The sequence below is a fragment of the Panthera pardus genome, unplaced genomic scaffold, assembly GCF_024362965.1.
Source record: "Panthera pardus isolate Hobbes unplaced genomic scaffold, ASM2436296v1 HiC_scaffold_7, whole genome shotgun sequence".
In the NCBI taxonomy this organism is placed as follows: Eukaryota; Metazoa; Chordata; class Mammalia; order Carnivora; family Felidae; genus Panthera; species Panthera pardus.
The window spans coordinates 80,144,002-80,172,001 of record NW_026527002.1 but is presented as its reverse complement, the minus strand read 5'-3'; the positions used below and the strand labels follow the sequence as shown (position 1 = coordinate 80,172,001).

The window sequence follows — 28,000 nt, the reverse complement described above, 5'->3', positions numbered from 1 at the left end:
CCCTATAACCGGGGCCACAGTTTTGCTCCCCAAGGCAGTGCGTGGGTTGACGGCTCGAAGTCCACCGCTCCCCACCCCCCGCCGGCTCTCGGGAGGCGTGCGGACACCCCACCGGGCCCCACCTACCTCAATAAAGGTGCTGAGCGTGGCATTGGTGGGGTTGTGCGTGATCAGGAAACGCATCCTCTTGTAACTCACCTCCACGGGGGCCGGCCGGTTCATCCGGGCCATGCTCCTCCGAGGACCGGGCGGGGCCCAGGGAGGGGCCGCACAGGGCTGGGGTCTGCAGTGGAGAAGCCCCCGCCTGCCCCCCCCACAGCCCGAGGAGACCGAGATCCCTGGGCTTGATCGAGACACAGAAACCCCTTGCAAACCCGCCCCAGCCGCACAGATGCTTTGCAAACACCTCGGAGGCGGAAGGGCTGAGTAGCAGAGTCCGGCTCCTTACAAAGCAAAGGAAAGACACGGGCCCCAGAGAAGCAAAAGTAAAAATAAGGGCAACCAAAAGCCCAGCGAAGAAAACTTTAAAAAGCCCGGAGCGAATGGGCCGCCGTGGCTCCGTCCAGCACTGCCTGCCTCTGGGGACGCCCCCTCTGCATCGGTGGACAGGCAAGCAGCCCCCTGCGCTCAAAGGCGGGCCCCAGACCCTCAAGGGCCGAAGGAAAACCGAACTTGAACTGGACCGGCAGTGGGGGCGGGCGGCGGCCGCGGGGGCGGGCGGCTCTGACACACAGGGCCTCTGTCACGTTACCCCATCGGGGTACTGCGAGTCCTGGAGGGCGCCCGGGGGCTCAGGCGGCACAGCCGGCCCTGGGCCGGACAGCAGGGAACATCGGCGGGCGAGGGCAATGGTGAGGGCCAGAGGCACGCAGGCCCCCTCGGCAGCAGGCGTCGCGGCGATGTTGGGCCCGGGCAGAATTCAGAGCTGCCCCCCCGAGGTCCTCTCCATAAGTCCCAGGCCGCTCAGCAGCAGGCTAACGTCTGCAGGAGAGGAAACGAACAGAAAAGGGCGTCACCGGGAGCCCCCGTCTCCTTGAGACGTGCAAGTCTGCCCACCCCGGCGAGGGAGACAATGGTTCCCTGGGGCCCTGCCGCAGGACCGTGCTGAGCGAGTGACCCTCCTCTGCCCTCAGTTTCCCCCACCTGGGATCACAAGGACGGACAGCTCCCACCAGGTCTGGCGCACAGCCCCGACTGCCACCGGCGTAGAGTGAAAAGGGACGGAGGGAGGGATCCCAGGGACACACGCCGCACGAGTGGGCTCTAACCCCGTGTGCAGATTTCAGGGCCGTCTGCATAGCAACAGAGGCTGCCCCCCCTCCAGCCTGGGTGCCCCTCTGCTGACCAGCAGACACCCCACCCCCACCCCAGCCACACTGCTCTGTGGAATCCCGGGCCTCTGTGGAATTTCTGAGCCCAGATCATTCCGGGGCGGCCAGTCCCCAGGGAAAGGGGCTCAGGCGTGGGTGCCAAAGTGACCGGGGAAAACAGCGGGGAGAGAGGACTGCGGCCCGGCTCACAGCTGCAAACCACCTTAAACATGTCTCACGGGTGCCCCATGGGAACCTCCACCCCTCCGCTGTCTCCACCGCTCACCCACAGGGCCGGCCGGGCGCGGGAGTAAACAAACCGGGCTCTGCCCGCGGGGAGCTGGAGAAGCAGAGGCAGACCACAGCGGCCAAAGGGCCAGCTGGCTACGAGACGCTTGCCAAGGTGTGACCGCGCAGGTGGCCAGGAGTGGGTCACACTGCGATGGCCGCAGGGAGGGAAGCGGCCGGGCCACAGAGACCACCATCGAGCACCACCACCCACCCCCCTCTCCCTCCCTGGGCCCCAAAGTTCCTGGGCTGGGGTCCCAGCAGGAGCACCCAACCCCACCCCCACCCCCACCCCCCCCACACGGGCTGGGACACCGCGGGCACACCAATGACCTCAGTTTCCCCATCTGCACAATGAGGGGTTATACAAGATGACCCCCGAAGCCCCTCAGGCTGTGACCCAGTGGTCATCGGACCCCTCCGGCCACTGGGAGTGGCCCCAGCCCCACCGGCCGCACCCTACCTGCTCGCTTGGGCAGGCCCTCCATTCCCCAACCCAGCACCTCTTACCTTTGCCCCCGTCCCAGCACCCCCTTCTCCAGCCGTCCGCCAGGCAAGCTGAGCCCATGGGGGCTCGGCCTAGGTGCGGCAAGGGCCCAAGGCCTGGGCCCCCGGACAGGAAAGGTGTCCCCAGGTTTAGGGCAGGTGCCACACCTCACACTCGGTCCTGTGCCATGGCCGTAGGAGGGCCGAATGGGGAGTGTCCCCGGAGGGGGAGAAAGGCAGAGGGAAGGAAGCCGCGGCCCCAAACCTGAGCTGTCCCAGCACAAGCCTCCGCTTGGAGTGCAGGTGAGGAAGGAGAGAGCCGCGGGCGCCCTGAACACACAAACACCTGTTCCTCCTGGGGCAGCAGGATGTTCCCGAGTGTGTGTGTGTGTGTGTGTGTGTGTGTGTGTGTGTGTGTGTTTACCAGAAAGAAAGAAGAAAAAAGGCCCGAAGAACCACAGGGTTACAAGCCTCTCCCTGAGGGGCTGACCTGCCCCCTCACTGCCCCCGGCCTCTGGGCACCCGGGGAGACCCCAGCATAGGGCCCAGCCCTGCTGCCTAGGATCCCCGAACAGGTCCTCAGGGCTGAAGGATGCTGGGCAGGGGAAGGCCACACTACCATCCACCTGAGCCTGAAGTTGTCCCGACTGGCAGAGCTGAGGGGTTAGACTGGCTGGGAACAGGCAGCAGCATATAGGCTAGAATGGGGTCACGGGTCTGGGCTGAGGTCGGACGATCACTGCCCAGGCTGGGGTGGGGTCTGTGCAGAGTCTGGGTCCCCCATTCCCAGTGGGGAGCAGGCAACGATGCCTCACCCCTGCTGCCCCAGGTGCTCCCACAAAGCTCAACCAGGCCTTGTGGCCATCCCCCCAGGGAGAGGCCCTTCCTCCCAGCCACACCCCCTCAGTGAGGCCCCTAGGCAGGGGCGACCAAGTTCTCCAGCATCCATTCCCCACGCCCACCACCATGAGGCAAGAGCCCTGCTGGTAGCTGGGTGTCTCCCCATGGGCCTTCCTGCCAGTGGCCCCACACCCGAGCTCGTGGGACCCAGCCGGCCTCCCCCCACCTGCCGGCACTGAACCCTCTGAGCGTTCACAGCGGTCGTCCGCTGGAGACCAGTTAGGGGACCATGTGGTCGTCCCTGTTTGCAGATGAGTAACTGGGCCAGGGAGAGAAGGCAGGATGGTCTCTGGGCCCTGACCAGACAGGCTCTGTGGGTTTTCTCAGTCAGTCTAGGAGGCAAGAACCAACCTCCACCCCGGTTTCTAAGAGATTCAGGGAGGCTACAGCCCTCATTCCTGGTCACAGCCTGCCCAGTTTGCATCCGCTTCGGCGAGGGCCAGCCCCTCTGGACCCAGGCCCCTGCCCAATGTGGGGCAATTCGAGAGGATTAGAGCTCAGCCGAGGTCCCAGAAGTAAAGCAGAAGTGTGGGAGCAGGGCTGGGACCCGGCAGATCCCGTAGGGTCTTGGGTGGGGGCCACCACGTCCGGTGCTGCGTGAGCCCCGAGGCGCGGGGGGAGGGGGGAGCTGGTTCCAGGGGTGCGGGCCCCCTCCCCGGGGTGCCGCTGAGGTCCTCCCGGCACGCCCCCCGCCAGCACCGGCTCACCCCGGCTCAAGCGCGCGCGCGCAGGCGTCCCGCCGCCGCCTCCATCCGTGCGCGGGCCGGGCAGGGCGCGGAGGCCGAGACCCGGAGCTGGGAGCTCGGAGCTCGGGGCTCGTCGGCCTCCCCGGGATGCTGGGCGCCCCGCGGCCCGGAGCTATTTATAGCTCCCGGGCATCACGTGGGCGCGACGGCTGGTGCCCAGGAGGGCCACCCGACTTGCTGTGGCTCCCACACCTGCCGCCTAAATATAACGGTGGGGCGGCCAGCGTGCCGGGCGAACAAAGGGGCTGCGGAGGGCCGAGCAGGGGAGAGGAAGCGGCAGGAGGAAGGGGAAATGCAAGCAGAGGGGAGGGCGGCTGACCATTGCGAGGCGGGGCCCCTGTCGAGGCGCCTGCCTTCTGCCGTGCGCGGGAGCCCAAGCCCGTCACCCCCGCGCCGGCCCTCTGCGGCACCCTCTGGGGCTCCCCAGGGCCCCATCTGCGGGAGGGATTCCCACGGCGGAAGGGGACTACACAGGCTGGCGCCGGAGGGGACCTGGGCACCGGCCAAGGCCTGCAGGTGGGGCACTCCGTGGGGCAGGGACGCCCACAAGGTGAGGGCCGAGCCCCTCGCCTGACCTGCTCAGACCCCTGCCCAGCACCCGGACCGCACCCCGAGGGCTTTCCCACTTCCTGAGGGTCTGGCTGTGTGCGGGACACTGCTGTTCCTCCCAGAGTCCTCACCACTGCTGGGGGGGTGGGGGGGGGGGGCTGTCATCCAGCCCACCCCCTTGGTGTGTGCAGGTGAGGAAACTGAGGCACAGGGGCTAGGAGCCCACGCAAGGCCACACGGAGAGCTGTCTCCACGTCCCCCTCATCCTCCAACGCTCAGCGCAGACCTCCCCTCAGGAGAGCCCCTCTGTGACGCTCCCAGGTGAGACCGTCCGGGTGTCCCGGCCTACCCCCACCAGGAGGGTCCTGGCTTCGCCTCCTGGGAGCACCACGTAAGGAAGGCAAGTGCTCCCCAGACCTCGAGCCTCAAGAGTGGAGGCTGGCCTCACATCAAGGCCGTACCTGCCCCAGCCAGCCCAGAGGCCCCCAGAAGAGACGGGCGGCCCTGGCACACCAGGTCCCAGGAGGCCTGGCCTCACTGGGAACCCAGCTGAGCAGCCAGCCTGGCCCCTGCAGTCAGCAGTCAGAGCCTCGGGGCCGGGCAGGGGCGGGAGGGGGGTTGCCCAGAACACAGCCCCCCCCCCCCCCACTCCCGCAGGCTGTCCCCACACTGGGGACGAGAGCACCAGCCATGCCCGTGACCCTGGCCTCCTCGCACCCCTGAGCCAGGCAAGCAGGCAGGAAGACTGTGTACTGGGTGCAAAGGCCCCACAGGAGCCCCCCCACACAGGTACACACACTCCCCCCCACCCCGAGCCCGGGGCCCGCCCAACAGCTCGAGGACCCCAGGCCAAGGGCTCCTGTCCTCCTGCCTCCGTCCGGCACCAACATGCTTGAGCACCTCACTTCTAGCAGCACCTTCCAGAAGGCCATCTCTGGGCGCCCAGTGACACCCCCACCACCACCGGTATCCCAGCTTGGCCACTTCCGGAAGGTCTGCTCCCTCCGATGCTGTGCCGGACGCTGCATCCCATGGGCAAGACGCGTGGGCCTCGCTGTACTGATACAACGTAGCAGGTCAGAGAGGTTGAGTAACTCGCCAAGTCACACAGCCAGCAAGCGGAAGAACCATGGTTGGGGCCGCGTTTTGCTGAGCCGCAAAGACCCTGCTCACGCCGACTCTGGCCCTCGGGCAGAAGGGCCCCCCGGGCAGGCTGTTTCTACCACCCTCGTCTGCTTCCTTGTCCTTACAAGTTCCCATCGCGCTCTCGATACCTCACCCAAGACGCAGAGAGCCCCGTGCCGCGCGGGAGGCAAACCCGGGCCCAGCAGCACGGTTCCCCCCTTGTCTGGGGCACCCGCTCTTGCCAGGCCGGGGGGCGGGGGGGGGGGGGGGCACCTGCGGCAGCTGGCACAACACCAAGCCCTTCGGAGAAGTCTATTTTTATCAGAGCAGGAGCCGTTCCTGGAAGGCTCCCAGAGCCAGCCCAAGTCCACATGCTGCTGGGGGGCCAGCAGGGGGGTCCCGAGAGGCCGAGCCCACCCTGATCCCCCAGGAAACCTTCCCCGAGCCCTCCCGCCCCTGCACCCAGCAGCACGGAGGGGCCAGCCGCCCTCACTGACCAAGCACTGCTACCCTCTTCCCCCTCCCCCGCCGTCCCTGTCCGGCCCACTCTCCCTTCGGCCACATGCCCTTCAGAGCAGAGTGTCCCAGGCCCAGCCTGCCTCCCGCACGGCGTCTGGCACCAAGAGGGCTCCCCACTTGTTTACGGAAGGAGCAAATGACCCAGCGTTCTGGGCGGAGGTCCAGATGTGAGAAATGTCCAGAACCCATCACGGGATCTCAGCCCCGTGAGGTCCAGAGGAAACTCAAAGGTCATGCACGCCACCTAATGCCCAGCTTGCACACCTCCAGCGACAGGGAGCTTACTACTCCCTGGCAGTGCCTCTTTGCCTTCAGGCAGCAACCCCAACAACCGGTTCCTGCCTCCAGTGCCTGCCGAGTGCCCACAGCCGGGATGGGGACCAACAGGAGGAGAGCTTCTGAGCAGAGTAAGCCAGCACAGTGGGCCTTTCCGAGGGCAGAGCCGGAGGCTCAGGTGACCGGGGAAGGCTTTCCTGCAGCAGCCGGCCAGCAGCAGGGGCACCGGCACGCTCCTGACGCCTGGAGCCTCATCAGGGCTTGACCTGCTGCCCTGACCCCCCACCCCCCCGCGTGCGACCCGGAGCCAGGGCCTGCCCTCTGTGGGGCGCGCGGCCTCCTCTACAAACGGAGACACTGCCAGGGAGGAAAGCCACCTTCCGAGCCGGTGCCAGCTCCAAGCCGGTCACCGCGGGGCACCCAGGCGACGACCTGGAGGCAGAGCCGTGGAGAGCAGGCTTCGGTTTCCACGGGGGCGGCCACCTGTCCCACCCGCCAGGATCGCGAGGTGGAGGAGAGCCCAGCAAGAAGGTTCCCCAGAGCTGGCCCGCTGCCCCTCAGCCTTGCTGGGCCCCCCTCATCACACCAGAGGCTTTGATGGTGCCCCGGGGGGCGTGGTGCTGGCTCAGCAAACCAAGCGGCTGGCCCCAAGGCCGCCCTCGAGGACCGTCGGCCACCAGCACTGGGTGGGCAGGCCGCAGCTCCACCAGGGACCCACGTGCAGGCAGGTGGGCACCCCAAGAGCTCGGGCGAGCCTGCTGGGCTCCACCCCAGCTGTCAGGAACGGCGGGCACAGAGTGGCTGGGTGGGCAGGCAGCCGGGTGAGCCAGACCGGGCATCCTGGGACTCCTCGACCCTGTGGCTATCCGGAGCCCGGCAGGCCCACCGTAGGCCTCCGTCGCCTAGACGGGACTCACCCAGCAGGTGCCAGAAGAACCTCCCTGGTAATGGCCAGCCCGGTCCACGCCCCACCCCTGGGCATTCCCAGCAGGGGACAAGGATGGGGGAGTTCTGTGGCTTGGAAGGTGTGGCCACCGCTGACGGGCTGCCTGTGACATCACACGGCGCCACACCGGCCACCGTGTATCCAGCACGCGAGGGACTGCCCACTTCTGTCTGGAGCCCCACCCCCCACCCCCACTGCCCATCCCCCACCTCAGCGCGGGCTCTGAGTGTGTTCAGCCACCTGCATGCCCCTGAAGCTCCCCTGCTCTGACTCCAGACCTCAGGACTCCCTGAGGGGGAAGGGACACGGTCATGCATTCATTCATTCATCCCATGTACGAATATTTATTGAGCATCTCCCAGTGCCAGGCACGGAGCTGATCGGAAATACAGGGGAAGCACCCACCGGAACAGGCAGCCTGCCCACCCTCTCCCGCCCCCCACATGGGGCTGCCGGCCACCCCTCCGTCCCCCTGTCCTGAGAAGCCTGACCCCATGGGTACCCCGCATGCAGGCAGCACTACTGAGCCAGGGGTCACCCCATTCCTGGAGCTAAGCCCCTTGGGTTCCTCGCAGAGACCTCCCTCCATCCTGTGCCTCAGTTTCCTAAGCTGTCGCACACGGGGTTCAGATGTGGCATTTCCCAGCACCGCCCGTCACTGAGCTGCCTGAGTCACACCTGGCCCACCCTCAAAGCTGGCCACTGGGGTTCCGGGGACCTCAACCTGCCCAGCCTCCCCTCCCCTGGCTCCTGCCTTGGGGCTCCGGCCTGATCCTCACAGAGCGGGGGCCACCCGAGGGACCCTCCTACCCCCATGCCTTGACCGAGCCTTGACTGCCTGTCCCTGTACCCACAGCAGCCCAGCTCCTCAGCAAGATTGCTACTGACCAGGTGACCACGGGCACTTATTCTCTGTGCCTGTCCCCTCATCTGCAAGGAGGAAGGACCACAGAAGCTGCCTCACAAGGACACTGTCAGGAATCGTGAACTCAGTCACGAAAAGTGCACAGGACAGGGCCGGGGGCGGCCACAGCCCCAGCTGTCAGTGCCAACGGGATCCCACGCAGCCGGACACAGTCCCTCCACAGTTTCAGGCCTGGCCGTCCCCCGAGGTCCCTGACCCCGTCCCCATGCAGGCCTGAGAGGCAGGCCCAGGCCACTAGCCGCTGCGACCCCAGCACCACTCAGGACCCCACTTGAGACACAGACTCAGGGACACCCACGCGCCCTGCTCCCCCATCCGAGGACGGAGACCTTGAGGGTCTCCAGACCCTAATCCTCCTCTCTCTTTCCTCCAACCAGCCAGCCCCCTCTCCCCACCAGGATGGACATGACACGCCGTCGCTTTTCAAAGGGCAGCTCATTGTGGGTTTCAATGAAGACAACGCCACCTCCAGCCCCAGATTCAACCTGGGATCAAGGGCCCATGTCACCCACCCACCCGAGCACCCCAGCCCGCTACAGTGAGACCAGCAGATAGAATAGCGGCCCCCTGCTGCTGCTGCTGCTGCTGCTGCTCACATACTATCTGTGGCTCCCTATGGCCCCAAGCCAAGTTCTGACTTTCCAGCCTGGCCCACTGGCCCCTGTCCCTCCCACCCTCAGCTCACAGGTAGGAGGAGGTAGAGAGGGGCCTGTAGGATTCGTGCCTCCAGTCACCCTTTCTCTCTGTCCAGAATGCCCCCAGATACTCCTCACCCTCCAGACCAGGTGAGGGCCTTCTCCTCCTCCCCCCCTCCTCCTCCAGGAAGCCCTGGATGCCTTCACTGCTGGGGTTTTCCCCACTGAGTTTTCATTCCTACGTGCACACACCCAGCACCCTCTCTGTTCCAGGCCCCGTGCTGAGAGCACTGGGGCGGGGGGGCGGGAATCAGGGGTGAATGAACCCCCATGACCCCACCCTCTGGGGGTCCACTGTCTGGGTTTGAGATCAGTGGGGGTGATGAGGAAGCGTGGGGCAGGCAGAGGGAAAAATACAGGCTGGCACCCCCTAGGTGGGATGTGTGGGATATTCCTCAGACACTCCTAGCTGCCCAAGAACAAAGGAAAGGGGCTTAAGTGCTTGCCATCGCCATGTGGGAAACTAAGACAAATGAAAAACTAAGTTCCCTTACTGCCTACGGCCCATTGACAAGTCCTTGAAACAGGCAGGGTGACCTCCCTCTGGGAGCTCAGCTGCCTCAATGATGACACTTTGCTCGGGACAAAAGGGAAGCTTGGCTTAACATTGCCCCAACCTCGAGGACCCTGTAAGTCAACTTCCTTTATCTCAACTGCCCCAAGATATATGCTGGCAATCATACTCCAGGTTTATGGCCCCCGATATGCATCTGAAGGGTCTCATGACTGAGGTTTTATTAAACGGTAATAAATGGCATTGTCCTAGCCCCTCAAGGTCCTGGAAACCTTGCTTCCAAAATTCTTTAGAGACTTACCCTATCCCCGACCCCTCCCAACCTCAGAGTATATAATGAGTCACCTGTCACAACCCCAGGGCAACTCTTACTGCCCATAGGTCCCGTCCCATGCTTTTGTAAAACCACCTTTTTGCACCAAAGACGTCTCAAGAGTTCTTTCTTGGCCGTCAGCCCTGAACCCCCCCCCCCATCACCCTAAAACCCCATCAGGGGGACACACAATAAGCAGGCAGTAGACGGCATCAGACAGAAACAAGACTGGGGGGAGGCTCTCCGAAAAGGTGAGCAGAGCCGAGCATCTCTGGGAGAAACGCAGGACGACCCCATGCGCATCGCAGCAGCCCCCCTCCAGGAGCCCCGGAGAAGAGTGCCCACCACCACCGTTGCCGGCTCTGGAACCCATTTTACGCCCCAAGTCTCCACCACCCCCACCTCTCCACACACACACACATACACACACACTCCCACCTGAGGCCAAAGACCGTGGGCCCCATTGTACGCGGAGGCCAGGCAGAGGAGGAGCAGAGCAACCTGGAACCGGGTTCCTTCTTCCCTCCCCCGGGATGAATCCTGCAAACTTCACCTGTGCCGAGCAGGGCCCAGGGTACTGGGTACACGAGGCCTTCAGAGCAGCCAAAGAAGATGCCAGGAGGCCCAGCCACGAAAAGAGCCACCAGGTCCTCAACTTAGGGCCCAGAGACTCGTGCTTTGCTCACAATTACGACCAACCTGGAAAGCTCTGGATACTTCCAAAACCCTCGAGGCGAGGCGGTCACTCAAACCCAAGATGACAACCAGTGACCATCCAAGCTGCCGCTTACTGACAACGAATGCTAAGGCTCGCTAGCGGGAGCCTGCTTTCTGACGGAGCCCAGGGACTCTCAGGGCCGAATAGACCATAAACTCCTCCGTTTAGTCGCTGGGGAGGGGTTCTTGCATCCCTGAAGCTCCACGGACCCCTTCTGTACAAGGGCGTTTAAAATGGCCCCACAAGTCACTGGAAGGGTCAAGGAGAACGTGGCACCTGCTGGAGAGGGTCTGGTCAGATCAGCCTCTCAGTTAGGGCCGAACCAACCACAGGTCCCACCTGCTGGCAGGAGGGCCCGGCGGGCCGGCCCCACAGCACCTCCTTTCACTGCCCTGCTAACAATAAATGATCACCAATGATGTGGCCCCTACCTCTAACAAGAGAGGACACGGGCACAGAGAGGCTCGGCATATCCCCACCCCACGGGCAGAAGAGCCAGGCTGGACCCCACCGCCCATCAACAGTGCAGCTGGCCAGGAGGGTAGGCCACCCTCCCCTGTGCCACTGGCCGGGGGTCACTGAACTATCAAAGAGCTTGGAAGGACAGTGTCCATTCTGGCACGGTCTGGAAGGAGAAGGTTCCATCACCAGGGCCACCCCGGCCCCATTTGACGGAGGAAACCACTGAGGCTCAGGCGAGCTGAGCAAGCAAAGGCCCGGGAACCCCCGGCTACCCCCCCCCCCCCCCCCCGCACCCTCTCTGAGGTCTGTCCCAAGGGCAGCCACACCCAGGCCTCCCGCCAGCCCCACCTTCCACACCTCCCACCCCCACGAGACCCAGAGCCGGGGAGCGCACGCACACTCACCCGCCTTCCTGGTCCTGGAGTCCCGGGGCGCCGGGCCCCCGCCCAGCTTTATCCCCGCCTGGCTGCCCGCCCTCCCGCGTCAAAGGCCCCAGATCATGGGCCGGTAAACTGTGTTGGGAGGCGGGGGCAGGCCGGGGCAGCCCCAGAAGGATCCCAGCCTTTGGCCCCTGCTATACTTCCTCCCGCCTCCCAGGGCTGCCGGGCAGCAGGGGAGTGGGGCTGGGACGAGGGTCTGAGGTTGAGGCGAGCACCCTGTTCCCGGGAAACGGGCAGGAGAGCCCCCCTCCCCCGCTGAGCCTGACTCTGGGGCCTGCAGGAGGCAGAACGGTCCCCAGGGCCCTGTATCCAAAGGCAGCCAGAGCAGGGAGGGGGCAGGAGGGGCGGGCGCAGAGCCAGCCGAGAGGAGAGTCCCAGGCCGGGCAGCTGGCGGAGTGAAGGGTCAGAGGGACAGCCTGGGGCTTCCCAGGTCTCTGGCCTGTCTCCCCCACTGCCTGCTGCAGGCTGGGAAGGGGGTTCCAGGTCGCTTCCCTTGCCTGACGGGGTGCTCACTGTACCCCTGCCACCCCAACACCCCCACACAGAAACGGCCTGGCCCTCTACGGGCTGCCCCCAACCTAAGCAGCCCCCCAGTGCCCTCCCCAGATTGCTCTGGGGCTCCAGAAAGCTGCGCAGCTTACCCAGAGCCCTTGTGAGCCCCCCCCCCTCACGAGCTCAGTGCTCAGTTCTTCCTGTTGTCCTAGTCTCCTCCACGAGGAAGTGAGGAAGCCAGCTAACTGGTGGGTTAGCTCATCCCACCCAAGCCTGGGCCCCCCCCTCGAGGCCCTGCACGAGCACTGAGGAAGCAGGAATCCCACCAGAGGGGGAGGGGCTGTCCCCGCCCCTGACGGCCAGAGTCACTTGTGCCTGCTCCCACCAGGGCTCTGCCCCCTCTCCCCAGATCCTGGATAGGGGTGGGAGGGGCATCTCAGGCTAACTCCTGTTCCCTGCCAGGTGAGCGGTGGGGGTAATTCCTGGCTGTAGGAGGGGCTGCTACCCCCGGCCACCCCGATGGCCCAGAGCCATCACCACCCCCTGCCCAGGCATCCCCCCATCCACGTGCCCCGGATTCCCACCAGGCACCTGCCCAGCAGTCATCCCACCCCAGATGGAGGCCCTCTCCAGGCTCGGTCAGACCCATCGAGGTTCCCCAGGGCCTTGGCCAGGCCCCAAAGCCCCCCGTAGCCTCCCAGCCCGTCCGCCTCTACTGCCCCTCACTGTGCCTCCTGCAGCCTCGGCCAGGTGCTGTGACTCACACGCCCGACACCCGGCCTGCGTCCTTTGTCCCTCCACCTGGCTGCCCTTCTCCCTCTGGCCTCTCCCAACCTCACTGCACCAACCTCTCCTCACCCACAGCCCTTTCTCCACCTCCCGGCCCCTCCCCTCCGTCTGGACCAGTCCCACAGGCCAGGTCCCAGCACTCTGGGCCCCCGGAGGGCAGGGCCACGACTGATCCCCTTTGGACCTGCCCAAGGTGGGGTACGAGCCCGAGGATCAGTGCACACAAGTGGGCCACGCGGGCCGCCAAGCGGACAGGACAGCAGACAGGACTGCTCGAACTCACCTCCCACCGCCCAGTGTAACCGAGAGCCCGGCAGCAGCTCTGTCCATGCGGACACCGCCCAGTGTAACCGAGAGCCCGGCAGCAGCTCTGTCCATGCGGACACTCACTTGTGCCACGAGGGCCCCCCCCGCCCCGTGGCCCTCCACACCCTCCATGCTCTCTGGTCCACGCTCCATCCTCCTCTGGGCCTCGGAGGACTCTGCCCAGGCTGGAAGTCAGACCACGAGGGTCTCCCTGCCCGGGGCCTCCACACAGAGGTAGGGGGTCCACCCTCCTGAGACCCGGTGTCCTGCCTTTGTACTCGCAGGGCTGGAGCCCCCACCGTGGGCCCTGGGCCATCACTGCCCCTCCCCAGGTCCCAGCCCACCTGTCCTGGAACGGACACGGCTGGACTCATCCGTGTTTCCAAAATTTCCGGGCTCCGCCTCCCCCTCCGGGGCCCCGGCGTCTGCATCGGCACACGAGGCCCGGCTGACCCTGGGTGGCGGGAAGCAGTGTGTGCAGGCCCGGCTGCACCCCCTGCCCCCAGCACCCCTGCCCTCGGTCCCAGAGGCCTGGTTGCCCGCCAGCCCACGGCCCACTATTCTGGAGCACAGGGTGTCCGCTTGGGAATTATTAAGCCTCAGGATTCTAACAGGAGGAAAAGCTCGGAAAGCCCGCCCTAGCTGCACCCACAGTCCCCAGTGCCTTCCCCCTGGGCTGGCGCTGACTCCCGGCACCATGCCACCAAGTCCCCAAGGTCCCCAAGGGCCGGTGCCCAGAACGGGCATGGCGTCCCAGAGGGGCATGGCGCTTCATGGGTCCACTTGGAGCTAATGGTCCCTGAGAGGCCCCTGCACCCTCCAGGCCCCAGGTCAAGCCCCTGCCAGGAATGCGGAGGTCCCCAACCCTGCCGTCCTGAGAGCTCAGGGCCTCCCCAGTCCACCAGGTAGACCCCAGCTCCTCCCGTGCCACACACACACACAGGACCCTCAACAGGCAAAAGGGAGCTGGGGTCCTCTGAGAACTGGGGTGGGTGTCGTAGCCCTCAAGGTCAATGTGACCTCACACAGGAGGCTGCTGGTCAAGTCCCTTCCCGCCAGAATCAGCTGGAGGTCCCCCGGGGGTCCTCAGCTGGTAGGAGGCTAAGACACCCCTGGCAACTGAGGAATCCCTCCCTGTGGCTGCTGTGTGCCCCTGGGCCCATCTCCTCCCCTCTCTGGGCCTTTTGAGTCATCAGCACAAAGTGGAAATAACAGACCTTCACAAGGTAGGGGAACAAGAACTGCCCCCTGAGGGGCCCACCCTCTGGGTGCCATCCCCCCGGGTGCCCGTGGAGTTGTCACACGGCCTGGAGGGCAGGGCCCGGGGCTGCCCGCCTGAATCAAGCAGGGCCGTGGGCCCCGGCCCCTCTCCACGGAGGAGCCGCGCTGGGTTCCCCTCGGGCCCAGGACCGACGGTGCGAGGACAGGGCCCCCGAGGGTGGTGAGGAGACCGGGGGAGGGGCCCCTCAGCATGCAGCCAGCACCAGGCAGACGGTGCGCCCCTCCCTGCTGCACCCGGCGCACCCCAATCCCAACTGGGAAGCAGGATCAGACGCCAGCCCAGCACCCGCAGGGGAGGGGCTCTGCCCACAGAGCAGCCGATCCCCCGTGCCCATCCAGCACCGTGTACCCGTGGCGGGACACTGTCTGCAGCGGTGACCCGGCGTGACCGGACCTCGGGGCAGCACGGTGTGGTGGCCATTTCTCACCCCCGCACACAGCAGCCTGGCCAGAAGCAGCCATCACACTCGGCCCGTGTCACAGAAGAGGAGACTGTGGCCCAGCTGGAACCCAGGTCCGCGGGCCATCACCACTCCTGGCACATCCCAGGGATAAGCCCAGTATCCGCCAGGGCAACATGGGGAAGGCCCAGGGACTCTGCCATGTCATAGCCTCACACGACGCTCTCAGCACGGGCCCTGGCCCACGTTCATCCTCAGAGCAGTCCTGGAGGCACCCATCGCCCCGTTTTACGGATAAGTGCATTGAGGCCCCATTTTATGGATAAGTACGCTGGCCACGCAGTCAGTGACTTGCCTGAAGCCACACAACTACGAGGGGGCTGAGCCAGGATTCAGAGCCAGCCCCGGGTGGACACTTTCTATGTGTTTTCTCCTTAAACCAACCCCTGATGGGGAAACCGAGGCCCAGCCCTCCAACTGAGGCCAGGGCTCCGGGAAGCCTCGTCACCCAGCGCCTGCTTCATCCCTGGGATCCCCGCCCTGCCCCCACCCAGCACCCGGGGTCGCCGGGGGTCAGGCGGGCAGGAAGGGGGCGCCAGATCTTGGAGGTAGCCAGGGCTGCCGGCCAAGGCCCTGGTTGACGCGCGTCAGAGGGGCCTTCGGGAGCCACGGGAAAGAGCTCTGACCTGGCCTCGGGAGGCCACGTCCAAAATAACCGGCCCCACCGCCCTGTGAGGACTCAGCCGGGCGCACGTAGGCCCCTCGGCCCCGGGCGTTGCCAAGCTGGGTGCGGAAGGTCACGGCTATTTCTGGGCCGGCCTGGCAGTGAGACACGGGCCCCCCGCCCGCCGGCGCCCCCCAAGGACCGGAGAGGGGCGGGCCGCTGCACCCAGGACACACAGCAGAGGGACCCACAGGTCCCCCCTGAGCTGCCACCTTCCCTCTCTGAGCCCTCTCTCCCTCTCCAGAAGCCTGTCCGGCATCATTAGCATGTCAGTTGGCTCCATTGGCATTTCCAGGCCATCGCCGCCACCCCCGAGCCCCGGGCTGGACAGAGAACCGTGTCCCATCTCTGAAACAGCAGGAGGGGCACTGCTTCCTGCGCTTCAGCGGCTGGAACCCCACGCGGTGCAGCCCACACCCCAGAGATGCCAGCACTACGCCCGGCCTCCAACCCGAGCCTCCGTCTACCCTCTACAGGTCATGGCCTTGCGGGTGCCAGTGACCATCCAACCACCGGGAACCTGAGGCCCAGAGAGGCCGTGAGACTCTGAAGCGGAGCTCCCCCTCAAACCCAGGCCAGGCAGGGCCTCCAGGGGCCCAGGGGAGGGGACAGCTCCCTCCCATCAGCCCGACCCAGGTGAGGTTCTGCCCACGTTCTTGCTCAGGCTGTGACCACTATTCCCAGAGTGTCAACGGCTTGGGAGTCTGGCCTGGTTCCCGTCCTGGCTCCCCCATGGCAAGCTGTGTGACCCTGAGCACATCCCTCAACCTCTCTGTGCTTCCATTTGATCATCTGTAAAATGGGCTCGCTGGAGCTGCAGATGGCTGTCCTCCTGGGGTCTGGAAGGACACCTCCCTTCCAAGCAGCCTCGTCTGGATCCCTGGAATGTTTCTGCTGTGCCAGACACCCCCACGGGCTCTGACGGGACTCTGAGCCCCGCAGGAGAACCCGCGTTCAAGATGGCGATTCTGGGGACACCGAGGGCTTCTTCCCCGCAGAATGTCCCGGAGCCCGTATTCCTCTAGAGACGTAGTGATCTGGAGGGGCGCAGCCAGTGGCACCCTTCCAGAACGTTTCTGACACCACGCACTAGCAGCGAGGGCACCTCATAGAACCCCACCTCGGCCCAGGCCCAGGCTCCAGCCTCCCAGCCTCGAAGGTAGGAGAGCCTCCCGGCCCGGCCTCCCTGCCTCCTGCTCATCTTATGTGGCTTGGACCATCTCTAGCCTGGCTGGTTGTCAGTGGAGGGACCACCACGCAGGGACGGAGGCAGAGCCAGGGCCGGGCCACACCGGCCACCACCCCCCAGTCTCCTGCCCCGGCGTCCCCGTGTTGGTCATGCGTGGCGACCTGAGGGTGGCGGGATGGGCTCCTGGCTGCAGACATCGGCTGCCGTGAGGGCAGCAAGGCGGGATGCCCAGCCCGAGAGGGCAGCGAGGAGGTGCCGGCCACGGGAGGGGAGGCACCCTACAGGCACCCACTAGGCACTCAGCCATGCCGCCCCCACCGCTGCCCCTGCCGCCCCCCGCCCCCCCCCCCACAGCCCCACCCACGCCATCCGAGCTGCCTTCCCAGAGAGAAGGCACGTCCCGGGGCGCTGGGCATCAGGACCCAGTCACCTGCACTGTTCAGCTCCCAGCTCCCAGAGGACGCAGTGGGGGATCTGTCACAGCAGAACGACCCAAGGGAAACCCCTCTTCTCCGGGGCCTCGAGGGCCCCCCACGGGGAGCCAGAAGCCCCCCCCCCCCCCCAGCAATGAATGAGAGGCTGATGCAACTTCCCGCCCAGGGTCCTCACCAGGCCCTGGCTCCCTCGGGCAGCTCTGGGCACCGCTGTGGGCACAGCAGGGGCAGCAGGAGGTCGGGCCGCATCACCAGGCCAGCAGGCAGACCCGTACTTGGCACGGCACTGCCGGCTCTCCCCCCACCGCCGCCCCCGGCTTTCCCCGGGGCCGCCCCTTCTTCACATCAGGCGGGAGTGCCCAGAGGCGGCTGAGTGAACAGGCACGGCAGCCCCCTCCTCGCTGGACCCAGCCAAGCGTACAGGGACAGAAGGGGGCAAGGGACGAACTTCCGAGGTGACAGAGCCCGTGCCCACTCGGCTTCGCCTGACCCCTCAGCAGCTCTGTGAGCCCCCATACAGGGCACGGGCCCGAGGTGCTGGGCCGGCTGGCCCCGCAGCCCCACCCCCTGTGCACGGCCGCCCGGGGTTTTGCGGACCCGCAGCGGTAGGAGACGGAGGAGGGAGGGCAGGAGACCGCAGGACGACACAGACCTGTCCGCGAGCCGCCTACTTCGCGCTCTCAGCCAGACTCACCGATGCCGGGCACCGTGCTCAGGCAGGAGGAGGGCGGCTCGACCCTGCTTCCCCAAACTCGTTGAGCCCCGCCACGGCCCAGCACCCGCGGGCGTCCCGTCGTCACTCTCCCCTCCAAGCGCTAATGAAGTCCCTGCGCGCTGGCCGCCCTGGGGCCGAGCCGGGCTAATCCTATTTTGCAGACTTTAGCTGAGAACCCGCTCAGGCCAGACTCTGCAGGGCAGGGAGCTGGTTACATTTGTTTTCCGAGATAAAATTCACGGAACGCGACACGTGCCGTTTAGCTACTTGTCTACTCGGCGTTTTCTAACATCTCCACGGTGCCGCGTAGCCACCACGGCCGCCTGACTCCAGGGCATTTCCGTCACCCCAACAGGCGGCCCCACACCCGTCACAGCCCGGCCCCAATCTCCTGCCGCCCGCCCCTGGCAGCCAGTCCGGTGCCCGGGACTGCACGCCCGCGGATTTGCCCCGGCACACGTTTCACATAAGTGGCATCAGGCACCACGTGGCCTCCGGCATCTGGCCCCGTTCGCTCAGCACGATGCTTTCTAGGGGCGTGAGTGCTGTCATCGGGTCAGGACTTCACCCTCTTCGTGGCTGAGAATCCCTACGCCATGTGGAGACCGCGCTCTGCTTTTCTGTGCTCAGCGGACGGGCGTCCGGGTCACCTCCAGTTCTGTTCTCATTTCGCCCGCAGGGACGGCGCACAGCAGGAGCGGTGCGGGACACGACACGGGGGCCGGTCGACAAACAGCCACAGGCGTCCGTTCTGCCGAGATCCCACACTGGAGCGGGACTGTGGGCGTCGCCACACGGGGTGGGAGCACCTGGTCAGCCCCTTCCCGGGCTCCTCGGGTGCACCAGGCTGCCGAGGGCACCGGGCAGGCCAGGGAGGGACAGAGGTCCCGGCAGCCGGGCAGGTAAGCGGCGGGGGGGGTGGGGAGAGCGCCTCCAGGGTCCCAGGCCAGGCGGGGCTGGCCTTCAAGGATGGGAAAGAGGGTCGCCTGGGTGGCTCACTCAGTCGAGCCTCTGACTCTTGATTTCAGCTCGGGTCACGATCTCACGGCTCGTGAAGTTGAGCCCCAAGTCGGGTTCCATGCGCTGACAGCACAGAGCCTGCTTGGGATTCTGTCTCTCTCTCTCTCTCTCTCTCTCTCTCTCTGCCCCTCCCCTGTCTGCTTGCACGCCCTGTCTCTCCTTCAAAAATAAATAATCTTTAAAACAAATAAAATAAAAAGGACAGTTGTCAAAGCAACTTTAGAAGTTCCAAACACAACCAGCACACGTAGAGTGAGCACAGGTCAAGGATTTATTCGTTTGCCAGGGAGCCGGCAGGGGGCAAAGCCGGTTCCGAGGAGGGTCCAGGGCACCGAGTGCTCCCAGCCCGTGGTGACGGAGCACCGGAACAAGGCAGGAGAGCAAGACGAGTGATGCTGTAAGGGGTGACACCACAGGGGCCACCTTCTCTGTCAGACACAAATCTGCACGTGCACCCGTGACTGCCCAGAGTCCTGGCCACATGCGGGCACCAGCAGCAGGTGCAGGCATCCCTGGAGAACCGGACCAGGTGGCCTGCAGGACACGGAAGGACACGCTGTCCCTCTTTTGTCTCAAGAGATCCCCCTGAGAAGGGCAAAGGGCTGGGTGTCCAGGCACAGCTTGAGTAAAGGCCAGGAGGCAGGAAAAGGCAGGGGGCAGAAAGGTGAGCCAGGCTTCAGGGGAGACCGCAGGGAACTGCTCCCCAGGGAAGGCAGGCTCGGGGGACCCCGGTTCTCAGAATCGCTGCAGGGCACGGGCAGGTCTCTGCAAGCCCAGATCGAGGTGTGTCACAGAATCAAGCACCGGGTGAGGAAACAGAAAGTCCCCAGAATCCCCATTGTGGGGCAGGAGAGTCCCCATGGATGGTGACAGGTGAGACAGCAGTGCCCGGGCCACCTGAGGTCACTGAGAGTTTGAGGAGTATGTGCCCAGAGCTAGTCCCCACCGTGGCGTCGTGGGTACCCCCGCCCCACCCCCCCACCCCCTACCTGGCGTCGTGGGTACCCCCGCCCCACCCCCTCCTCCCTACGTGGCAGCACCCAGGCTGACCCCATCCTCCAGGGCCGAAGCCCTCAGTGGCAGGCACACCACTCGGAAGGAAAAAGCCAAGCCTCCCTCCCTGAAGGCCCTACCGCTGGGCTGCCTTCCCCCACTCTCCAGCCCCACCTGCCTTCCTGCCCTTCTGGAGACACACCGCCTCCGTGCGTGGTCCTGCTTCCGGCCCTGTGCCCTCACTGTGCCCCGTGCCGGGAGCACTCTCTGCCCCCACACCGCCATTGCTGTCTCTCCAGGCCTTTGCCAGCTACCTAGGACTCCTCCCTGGTTCCATCTGTCCAAACCCCCCTCCTTGGAGGCCCACTCACCAGCTCATGGACCCTTAGGAGCACCTAGCAGATGCCGTGGCCGGGCTCTGGGTCCAGGGGCACTCATGGGGAGAAGAGCTCGATCCCCGGCATGACCGTAAAGTTGGCCACAGCGACCAGGCGATGACCCCAGTGGTGGGGAGCGCACCAGTCACGACCCCAGCAACAGCAAGAGAGGAAGGGGGCTCTCAGCTGCCAAGGAGCCGCTGCCCAACAGGACCCCCCAACACACTGAGAATCTCCTCTCCTCCATCCAGCCGCCACGCAGACCCCCTCGCCGCAGGGGAGGCTGGTGGAGGGCCCCGCCTTGTCCCGCACCATCTACAGAGCGCGCCGCACCCAGGAGAAAGCGGACTGGGGAGCTGAGGCTAGCCACTGTCCCGAGGCCGGCCTCCCCAGGCTCTGGACTCCTGGCCCAGAGCCCCCGGCGCCCCTCCAGGCTTCTCCCACCATCTCAGCCTCTCCAGGAGGCCCAGGGAACCAGCCACCGCCTCCCTCACACCTGCTCACGCACGCGGCAACCATCTTTTACAGACTGCACCCTTCCTCCCTTCCTGTCCTGATGGTCTTGGTGTCTCGTGACAAGGCAGGGGGCAAGGCCACCGCCGCTCAGACCTGGGGTCGGCCCAGGCTCTGCAAACGGGGTACCCACACCTGAGGGGCAGCTGTGTGCCGGGTTACAGACGAGTCGGCCTGGCACGCAGCGGGCACTCGGCAGCAGCCGGTGACCCTCCTGGGACAGGCCCACGGCTGCCCGTCCTCAGCCCAGGGACGCCTCTGGAACATCCAGTCTCACCCAGGACTGGCTGGTGGACACACACCCCCGGCAGCGTGCTCCCCGGTCCCGGATCCCGCCCAAAGCCCTGGTTCTCACGCTCGCTTCCGCATGGGAAGGGTGGGGGAGACACTCACCCTGCCCCCAAAACCCCAGCACACTCTCGGGGAGGGCTCTGCCCATAAGGACCCTGCGACAGAGCCTTCCAAAGTGGGGGAGGCGGGGACAGGGCAGGGAAAGCAGTGAGAACTCGGAGGGAGGGGAGGAGAAAGTGGAGGGAGGACAGGAAGAAGCCAGGCGGGGGTGCTCCTTGGCTCCCCACGGCTGGCCAGGCAGGGCCGTCTGACCCCCGGGCCCACCAGGCTCCTTCTGAAGGCGGGAGGCCGGGCAGGCACAAAGCAGCCAAGGCCCTGCCGGGGTCAGCGTCCTTCCTCGGGTCGGGCGAGCCCAGCTGGCAGCGTCCGTGGGAACTGTCTCCGGGCCCAGCCAGCCACGCTCAGGCCGGTCGGTGGGCATCGGGGCCGCAAATGCCAGGGCAGCTGGGCACGTCCCGAGGGGCAGAGGCCCAGGCCCTGACCCTGCTGCAGGCTGGGCTGAGGGTGGTGTAGGGGAGGGGGGTGGAGGGACGAGGGTCTCGGGCCACGACCACCCCTCGTCACTATCCGTGCCCCCAGGCCCCGCCTACCTCTCTACGTCACCCCAACGCCCTCGCCCTCAGCAGTCCCGTCAGAGGCCACAGCCTGCACCTGCACCGTCTCCCGGCCCCCTTCCCCTACACACCTCCTCCTGGACCCTCAGCTGCCTCGAGGGCTCGCCCTCTGGCCCCTGCCCCCTGCGTTAGGGGCCCCTCCTCCGGCTCCCTGGACCCCACCCCTCCCGGACCATCACGCAGGCCACCAGGGGCTGAGGCTGTGACTTCACGGGGCCACAGCCACGCCGGGGAAGGGGTAGCCACCAGGCTGGACGTACAGATGCACACACTCGATGAACATCTCCATCCACACTCCAGCCCGCGCGCCACAGGGGGCCCCGGAGCACCCAGCTCCGCCCCGTCAGTCCTCTGTGCCCCGCTGGGGACCCCCGGCCACCGGCTGTCCTCACAGGCCTGGGGGCCCCTCGGGACAGCCCTTCCGGTGACTTCCTGCCAGGGCGGCCGGGGGAGGGTAAACAAGGCCTCCAGATGGCTTCCTGTGGCTGCCCGGCCGTGGGAACGTCCCAGTCGCCGAGGTCACGGAAGAGCCGGCGGGGGATCCGCATCACCCATCGGCGGGGCACCCGCTACGCGGCTCAGGCTGCCCGCACCCACTGCCCCTCTTTCGGTTCCCGACATCCCCACAAAAGGGCTTCCCGCCCCCATTTACAGAGGGGGAAGCTGAGGCACAGACGGACAAGTCAGGCCAAAGGCCAGAAGCAGAGCAGATCTCTGCTCACCAGATGCCCTTTCTTTATCAGGCTCCCCCCACCACGGCTGGGGCAGGTCGTTCAGCCCCACTCCAGAGACGGGGAAAACTGAGGCCAGAGAGGGGAGGGCGTGCCAGGCAGGACGGGCTGGTGGCTGTGCTGCGATGGGGTCTGCTCCCCCCTCCCCACGCACACCTGTAAAGGAGGGGCCGACAGTCCTGGCTCCAGGCCACTCGGCGAGGACCACACAAGCCCGGCCGACGGAGCGCTGGGCACGACGCACCTGCCTTCCGTCCCTGCCCGTTCCCCGACCCACCGCCCCGAGCGGGCTGACCCAGGAGCTGCCGCAGTGACACTGTTAACTCGGGCCCTAAGCCTCGGGAGCCCCACCCTCTACTGTGGTGCCCACAACCCTCAAGCCCAGGCCAGGCGCCTCCTCCTTCCAGAAGGCTGCCCTGACTTCCTCAAAGTCTGAGGGCCACACACTCTAGGAAAGAGATTGCCGTCTCCTAGGGGTCTTGCTCACCCCTGGTCTCTCCCTCTCCACACCACCTCTCTCTAACTCCCCCCAGCCCCCAGCAGGGGCCAGTGCAGGCCTGGGCAGCCCCTTGAGAGGCACGGGGAGGCAGAGGCCGGGCCAAGCCAGTAAGCTGTGCTGCTCATCCGACTACCCAGCAGCCAAGATGGAGATCATGGGGAGGGTACTGATCAATCAACAGGGGTCCGTCCAGACCCAGGGGCCGGGGTCCACGGCTGCCTCTGGAGAGATCCACGGTCGACAGTACGGGAAATTTCCAGTGAAATGCGGAATGCGTGCGGGCAGCCTGTTCCCGGGAAGCCAGCACACCCAGCGCCCACAGCGGTTATAATTGCCTGGGCTGTTTGAAGTTTTCTAAGAACCACCACTAAATCTGGATTAAACAGTAACGACCTACGAGAGCCCCGTTTGAGAGCCGCCCCCCTCCCCAGCAACGTGAGCCCCTGGGGCAGTAGATGCCGCCTCTGCCCCCCCAGGCCCAAGAGCACCACAGGACACATGAAGAAGCCAAGTCACCTGGGCTTCGCCTCCCGAGGTCACGGGCCCCCGGCGAGGGTAGACGAGAGCCTGGTGACACGGAGCAGACGCAGGGCTGGAGGCAGCAGCCTGGCCCGCCGGCCGAAGCTTCACCACCGAGGCTGCCGTCTTTGGTCTGACCTCCCACCCAGTCTGCCGCCAGGTCCATGGTGCGTCCCCATTCTCCAGACAAGAAAACCGAGGCCCAGGAAGCACAGGGGCAGGCCCAGGGTGACCCAGAGACCTGGCAGAGCCGGGACCGTGGCTCTGGGCTCCCGAGGGCCATGCGGAAGGGACAGTGAGGTTACTGTGGGGAACCCCAGGCACCCCCTGAATCCCGCATGGCAATTCCCAGGCCCCGGTCCAGGCAGGAGAGTGAGGGGCCTGGGAATTGTCTGGGGGGCCAGTGTGCCCACACCAGCAGGTGATGGGGGAGGGGCGCCAGCAGAAAGGAGCACCCTCTGGGGGAGGGAGGAAAGTAGACCAGGTGGAGCCCACGGCGGCGTGCAGCCACGGGGGCGGTGACGGGACAGGCGGGCCGGCAGGCGGGAGCCCCGGGTGGGGTGGCGGGGAATCCTCTGTGCGCTCCCGCGCCTCTTCCAGGAAGCCTGAGTCACAAGAGGGGCCCCAGGGCCAGGAGAGTGGCTGGAGCGCCAGTCCCATGGGAAGCGGACGGGGCAGGGCCGCCTGCCTGTCCGCCCGCCCCCACTGACCGGGCCAGCCCTGGCTTCGGGGTCTCTGTGACCAGGGAGGCCGTGGGAACGAGCGACTGCAGCTCCCGGGGGGGGGGGGGGCTGTGGGGACAGAGGAGCTGGAGACGGCAGGTCAGAGCCCCCCGTCTGCAGAGGGGGAAACCGAGACCCCAAAGGAGAAGAGTTGGCCCAAAGCCATGCAGCCAATGACCTGTCCTCATCTGTGCCCTGGCAGCCAGCACATCGGCCCCCAGCCGTGCACCCGAGCCCCCCAGACTCCCTACAGTGGGGGCCGTCCCCCTGAGCCTCCCCCTTCTAGGACCATACCTCAGGGAAGCCACACCCCTGCAGGCTCTGCTCCGCCCCTTCACTGATCTGGCCCAACCCTCATTTGCTGGTGGAGAACAGAGACTCTGGCAATGGCGCCCACCCCCAGGGTCACCCAGCAGGAGAGCAAGACCTTGAAGCCACCTTCCAGGCGCGGCCCCTCACCACCAGACAGGTCCTGAGCACAGGACACAGGGCCCTCCTCCCTGCTGGCCTGCAAGAGTCTCCAGGGTCCTGCACACTGAGTTCATCCCATGTAGGACACCGCCGAGCTCGGGCTGGGCACATGGGAGGAACACAGTGACGGTGGCAGCCGGGAGGCCCAGGACACAGAGGGGTCAGTGTCTCTGGAGGCCCGAGAACCCACGGCTGTAGGACGAGCGTGAGGGCACAGCGCTGACGGCTGATAAGCTGCAGAGCAACTCCAGCCGTCCCCATGGACGGTGGCCTCAGAGAGGAGAGGCTCCAGCCGCCTCCGTGCCCACTGAGCCCCCATATCCAAGAGGACCCACCACACCTGCCTGGCTCGAGACGCGCACTCAGCTTCTCGCCTTCCCGTTTCCTGGGCGGCCGGCTGAGGCCTGGGCAGAGGCGGGGATGGGCCCCAGGCCAGGGCAGGACAGCCAGGCAGCAGAGAGGTCACTGCGGCGGGAGCTGGGCCTGGCCGGGCACCGCCCACCAACCCTGACCTGGGCCGGCCCTCCAGCCCACCCACAGGAACACCTCCCAGCCCACCGAGGGTCTGGGGTCACCAGGCTAGACGCAGGGTCAGACAGAGGGGCCTCCCTCCTTCAGCCACCACCACCTGAGGGCCACGTGACCTCAGAAAGCGAGGAGCCTTGCTGAGCCTCGGCCTTTTGCTGTAGGACAGGTGGACACTGCTTCCCATAGCCACGGGTGTAGATCAGGACAGGGTCCTGGCACACAGCAGGCACCCAGCACGCCCCGGCAACTGCCTTCTCTGAGCCTCGGTTTCCCCACCTATAAGCTGGGCTATTACTCCTGCCTCCCAGAGTGGCGGTGGAGGAAGACACTCTGGTCCGTGGGGACGTGGACAGAGCCACGTTCTGCACAAAGGAATCTGTGCTCACTCCCTCTGGCCTTCGGAGTCCCCCCGGGCCCAGCTTCCTGGTCGGGAAAACAGCAGGTGGAGAGGCTGAGCCGTGGGCCCCCAGCGGGCCCCGCGGCCCTCCCCCCCACCCACCTGAACACCCGACGCTGAGGGCAGGGGCCCCAAGAGCAGGGCCGCCTCTGTTCCAAGCCCCGCCCTCGGTACCTGGCAGAGTAGCTCCTGGACACACGTCCGGCAGCACCCACAGCCCCATCGGCTACGCCGCATCGCCGTCCCAAGCGAGGAAGGGTATGACGAGGCCCGGCACAGCCACACTAGCCCTGCCTTGGGCTGCCCTCCCCGCCACCTGCTAGCCCCCAACCCTATCCCATTTCTCCCCAGCGCGTTTGTCACCAGAAGTTATCTGCACCCGGAGTGTGTGCGAGCTCTTGGTGCATCTCCCTCCTCCCGACTCACTGCTGGCCCTAGGGCAGTCCCAGCACAGCTCACCAGGGCCTGGCACACAGTAGGCTCTCAAGTTTGCTGGCACAGTGAGAAAGGAATGCCTGACTGGCTGCTTGGAGCCAGATTCCAAACCACCTTACGACCTGGAAAGTGCCGGCCCCACTGAGGACCACCGCCCACATGCTAGGAACCCTCCCTGCCCCCAACAAGGAGCCACAGTGCCACGGTGACGGCCCAGGCTGGAAGGAGGGAAGTTGCATTTTCTGCACACCTTCTGAGCACCAGGGCGGCGTCTGCCCATGTGACTGACCTCACACCTCGCTGTTCCCATTTTACAGGCGCAGAAACTGAGGGGTGAGGCATTAGGTATCTGGCGAGAAACTCGAAATCTCGCCAGACCTTCCTGACTGAGGAAAGGCCCCGGGGGCGGCAAGGGGTGCCAGGGACTAAACAGAGCGGGCGACGGCGAGGGTGGCCAGGTGGAGGTGGGACAGCCAAGCAGCTGGTGGGGAGGCCGTCCCGGACGGAGGGCACAGGGCAGGGCCGGCCAGAGGTGAGAAACCCCAGCGCATCACCTGCTTACAGCCTACCGTGAGGGTTGGAGCCTCTGGGTAACAAAGGCAGGGCAAGGTCTTGGGGGACATGCCCACCGGTCCCTGGCCACCACAGCCCCGCCAGCTCCAGCCAAATGCTGCCTGGAGAGGCCAGTGCCCTGTCTACTGGCCCCCCTCTTTTGCTAGGGTCTGCCAGCCGGCGAGGCAGCAGGGGCCCCATCTGGATGTGAGCCCCCAGGAAGACCGCTAGCACAGACGCTGTGTGTCTGCGGACCCCCACCCACCCCAGTGGGGGGCAGGGTGGGCTCACACCAGCTCGGGGCCGACAGTGTCCTCCTCTTCCCAACAAGGGCACGAAGTCAAGCTGGCTAATGCTTCAAGGCAGTGCTTTGATGAGCATTTCCCAGCACACCCGCCCGGCGCCCTGAGGTCATCCTGAGGCCCCCCCACCCGTGGCACCTCCAGGACCCCCTCGCCTTCCAAACCGTCCGCTTGTCTAAGAAAGGGGCCCGCCCACCCGGCTTTCCTGCTGTCCACCATGCCCACGCTGCGGACGACATCGGCCGCCCCCCCGCCCCCCGCCAGGGCCTAAGCTGGCACTGAGGAGACAGGGGTGACTAGCTGGGGCCCCAGCCTCATCCTGGCGGTCAGGGAAGGTGTCCTGGAGGAGAGCAAGGGCAAGGAGGAGCCAGTAAGCCTAGGAGACGGTCTGGAGGTTCCACCTGATCACCACCCGCACCTTCTCCCACCACACTGGCCACCTGGGGCAAGGGGGCGGCCCACGACCCGCCCGGCCCCCCCACGACCCCATCACCCGCCTCTGATTCCAGCAGGGGGCCCGGCACAGGGGAAGCGCTTGGCAGACGCCGTGGGGAGCGCTGAGGGCTGACCAGCTCCGCACAAGGGCCTTTGAGGAGCAGCCTGGGACCGCCACGTGGTCAAGGCAGCCTCCGTCCCTGAAGAGCTGCAGCGGGGGTGGCCTGGGGAGCAGCGGAGAGACCCCCGTGCCTGCCTCAGGTTAGGCCCGGGCTCAGGGCCTCTCCCATTTACTCCTCACGGCAGCCTGCAGGGTGAGCCCCACGGCACCCACTTCACAGACGGGAAAACCAAGGCTCCGGTTAGATCTGCGGGTGAGGTGGACCCGACTCCACCTCGCTGGGCCTCAGCCTCCTCATCTGAGAAATGGGGTGAAGAACCTCCCTCACAGGAGGGTTTGAGGTCAGTGAAGCGGCGGGGCAAGCACAGAGCTTTGAAGAGGCCTCTGGGCAAGACCGCAGACACCCTCCGTTGACCCCGACTGGTCCGCACCCCCACGCTGCTGCAGCGCAGGTGCGGGACCCCCCGGAGCCCACACGCCACGCTGACGCCCAGAACCCACAGAGCGTGCGGGCCAGGGCAGGAGGTGCAGCACATGTCTAACCGCCAGGGTCGGGGTGCCCATGTGGGCTGTGACCTGCCGGTCTGGACCCCACGCCGCCCTCGGACCTGCTAGCACGGCCCAGATGGGCAGCCTCACCTCAGCCGCCGGGCGCCAGCCGCAGAGGTCACCGGACCACACACCGGAAGCGCTCTGACGGCTTGGAGCTGAGCGTGTGCCACCCATCCCAACCGCCAGCTGTCCAGCAGAGCCCAGGGGCCACGTGGAGAGCCACCTGTTTAATCCCTGTGGCACCTGGGATAAGGCAGCCGACCTGGTTCTGCAGCTGGACCGCCGCCGGGAGAGGGAGGCGCCGCCAGGCTACCAGCCCCCGTAA

At 66.1% G+C, this 28,000-nt stretch overlaps 2 protein-coding genes across 5 annotated transcripts in view; one reads left to right on the top strand and one right to left on the bottom strand.

Annotated features, from left to right (window-relative positions):
* The window catches only part of PTP4A3 (protein tyrosine phosphatase 4A3), a 35,931-nt gene that overhangs the window by 5,965 nt on the left and 1,966 nt on the right, over nucleotides 1-28,000 (bottom strand). For 2 of the 4 annotated variants that reach the window (XM_053896410.1, XM_053896412.1), the window contains exon 2: nucleotides 127-981. In XM_053896410.1, coding sequence (XP_053752385.1) covers nucleotides 127-231 — 105 coding nt within the window. In that variant the 5' untranslated portion in view covers nucleotides 232-981. Of the gene's footprint in view, nucleotides 1-126; nucleotides 982-3,691; nucleotides 3,953-11,176; nucleotides 11,408-28,000 lie in introns of those variants that run through there. The other 2 variants (XM_053896411.1, XM_019459726.2) reach the window with 2 other exon arrangements.
* On the top strand, nucleotides 543-28,000 carry LOC128775286 (collagen alpha-1(I) chain-like). The gene is made up of 18 exons (XM_053896171.1): nucleotides 543-851; nucleotides 1,603-1,713; nucleotides 3,681-3,882; nucleotides 4,158-4,280; nucleotides 4,937-5,068; nucleotides 6,239-6,377; nucleotides 6,699-6,885; nucleotides 8,448-8,608; nucleotides 8,822-8,855; nucleotides 12,569-12,686; nucleotides 13,084-13,373; nucleotides 17,899-18,098; nucleotides 18,223-18,445; nucleotides 21,377-21,538; nucleotides 22,676-22,884; nucleotides 23,118-23,211; nucleotides 23,310-23,455; nucleotides 27,862-28,000. The coding sequence occupies exons 1-18, from the start codon at nucleotides 543-545 to the stop codon at nucleotides 27,998-28,000; spliced, it is 2,979 nt and encodes a 992-aa protein (XP_053752146.1).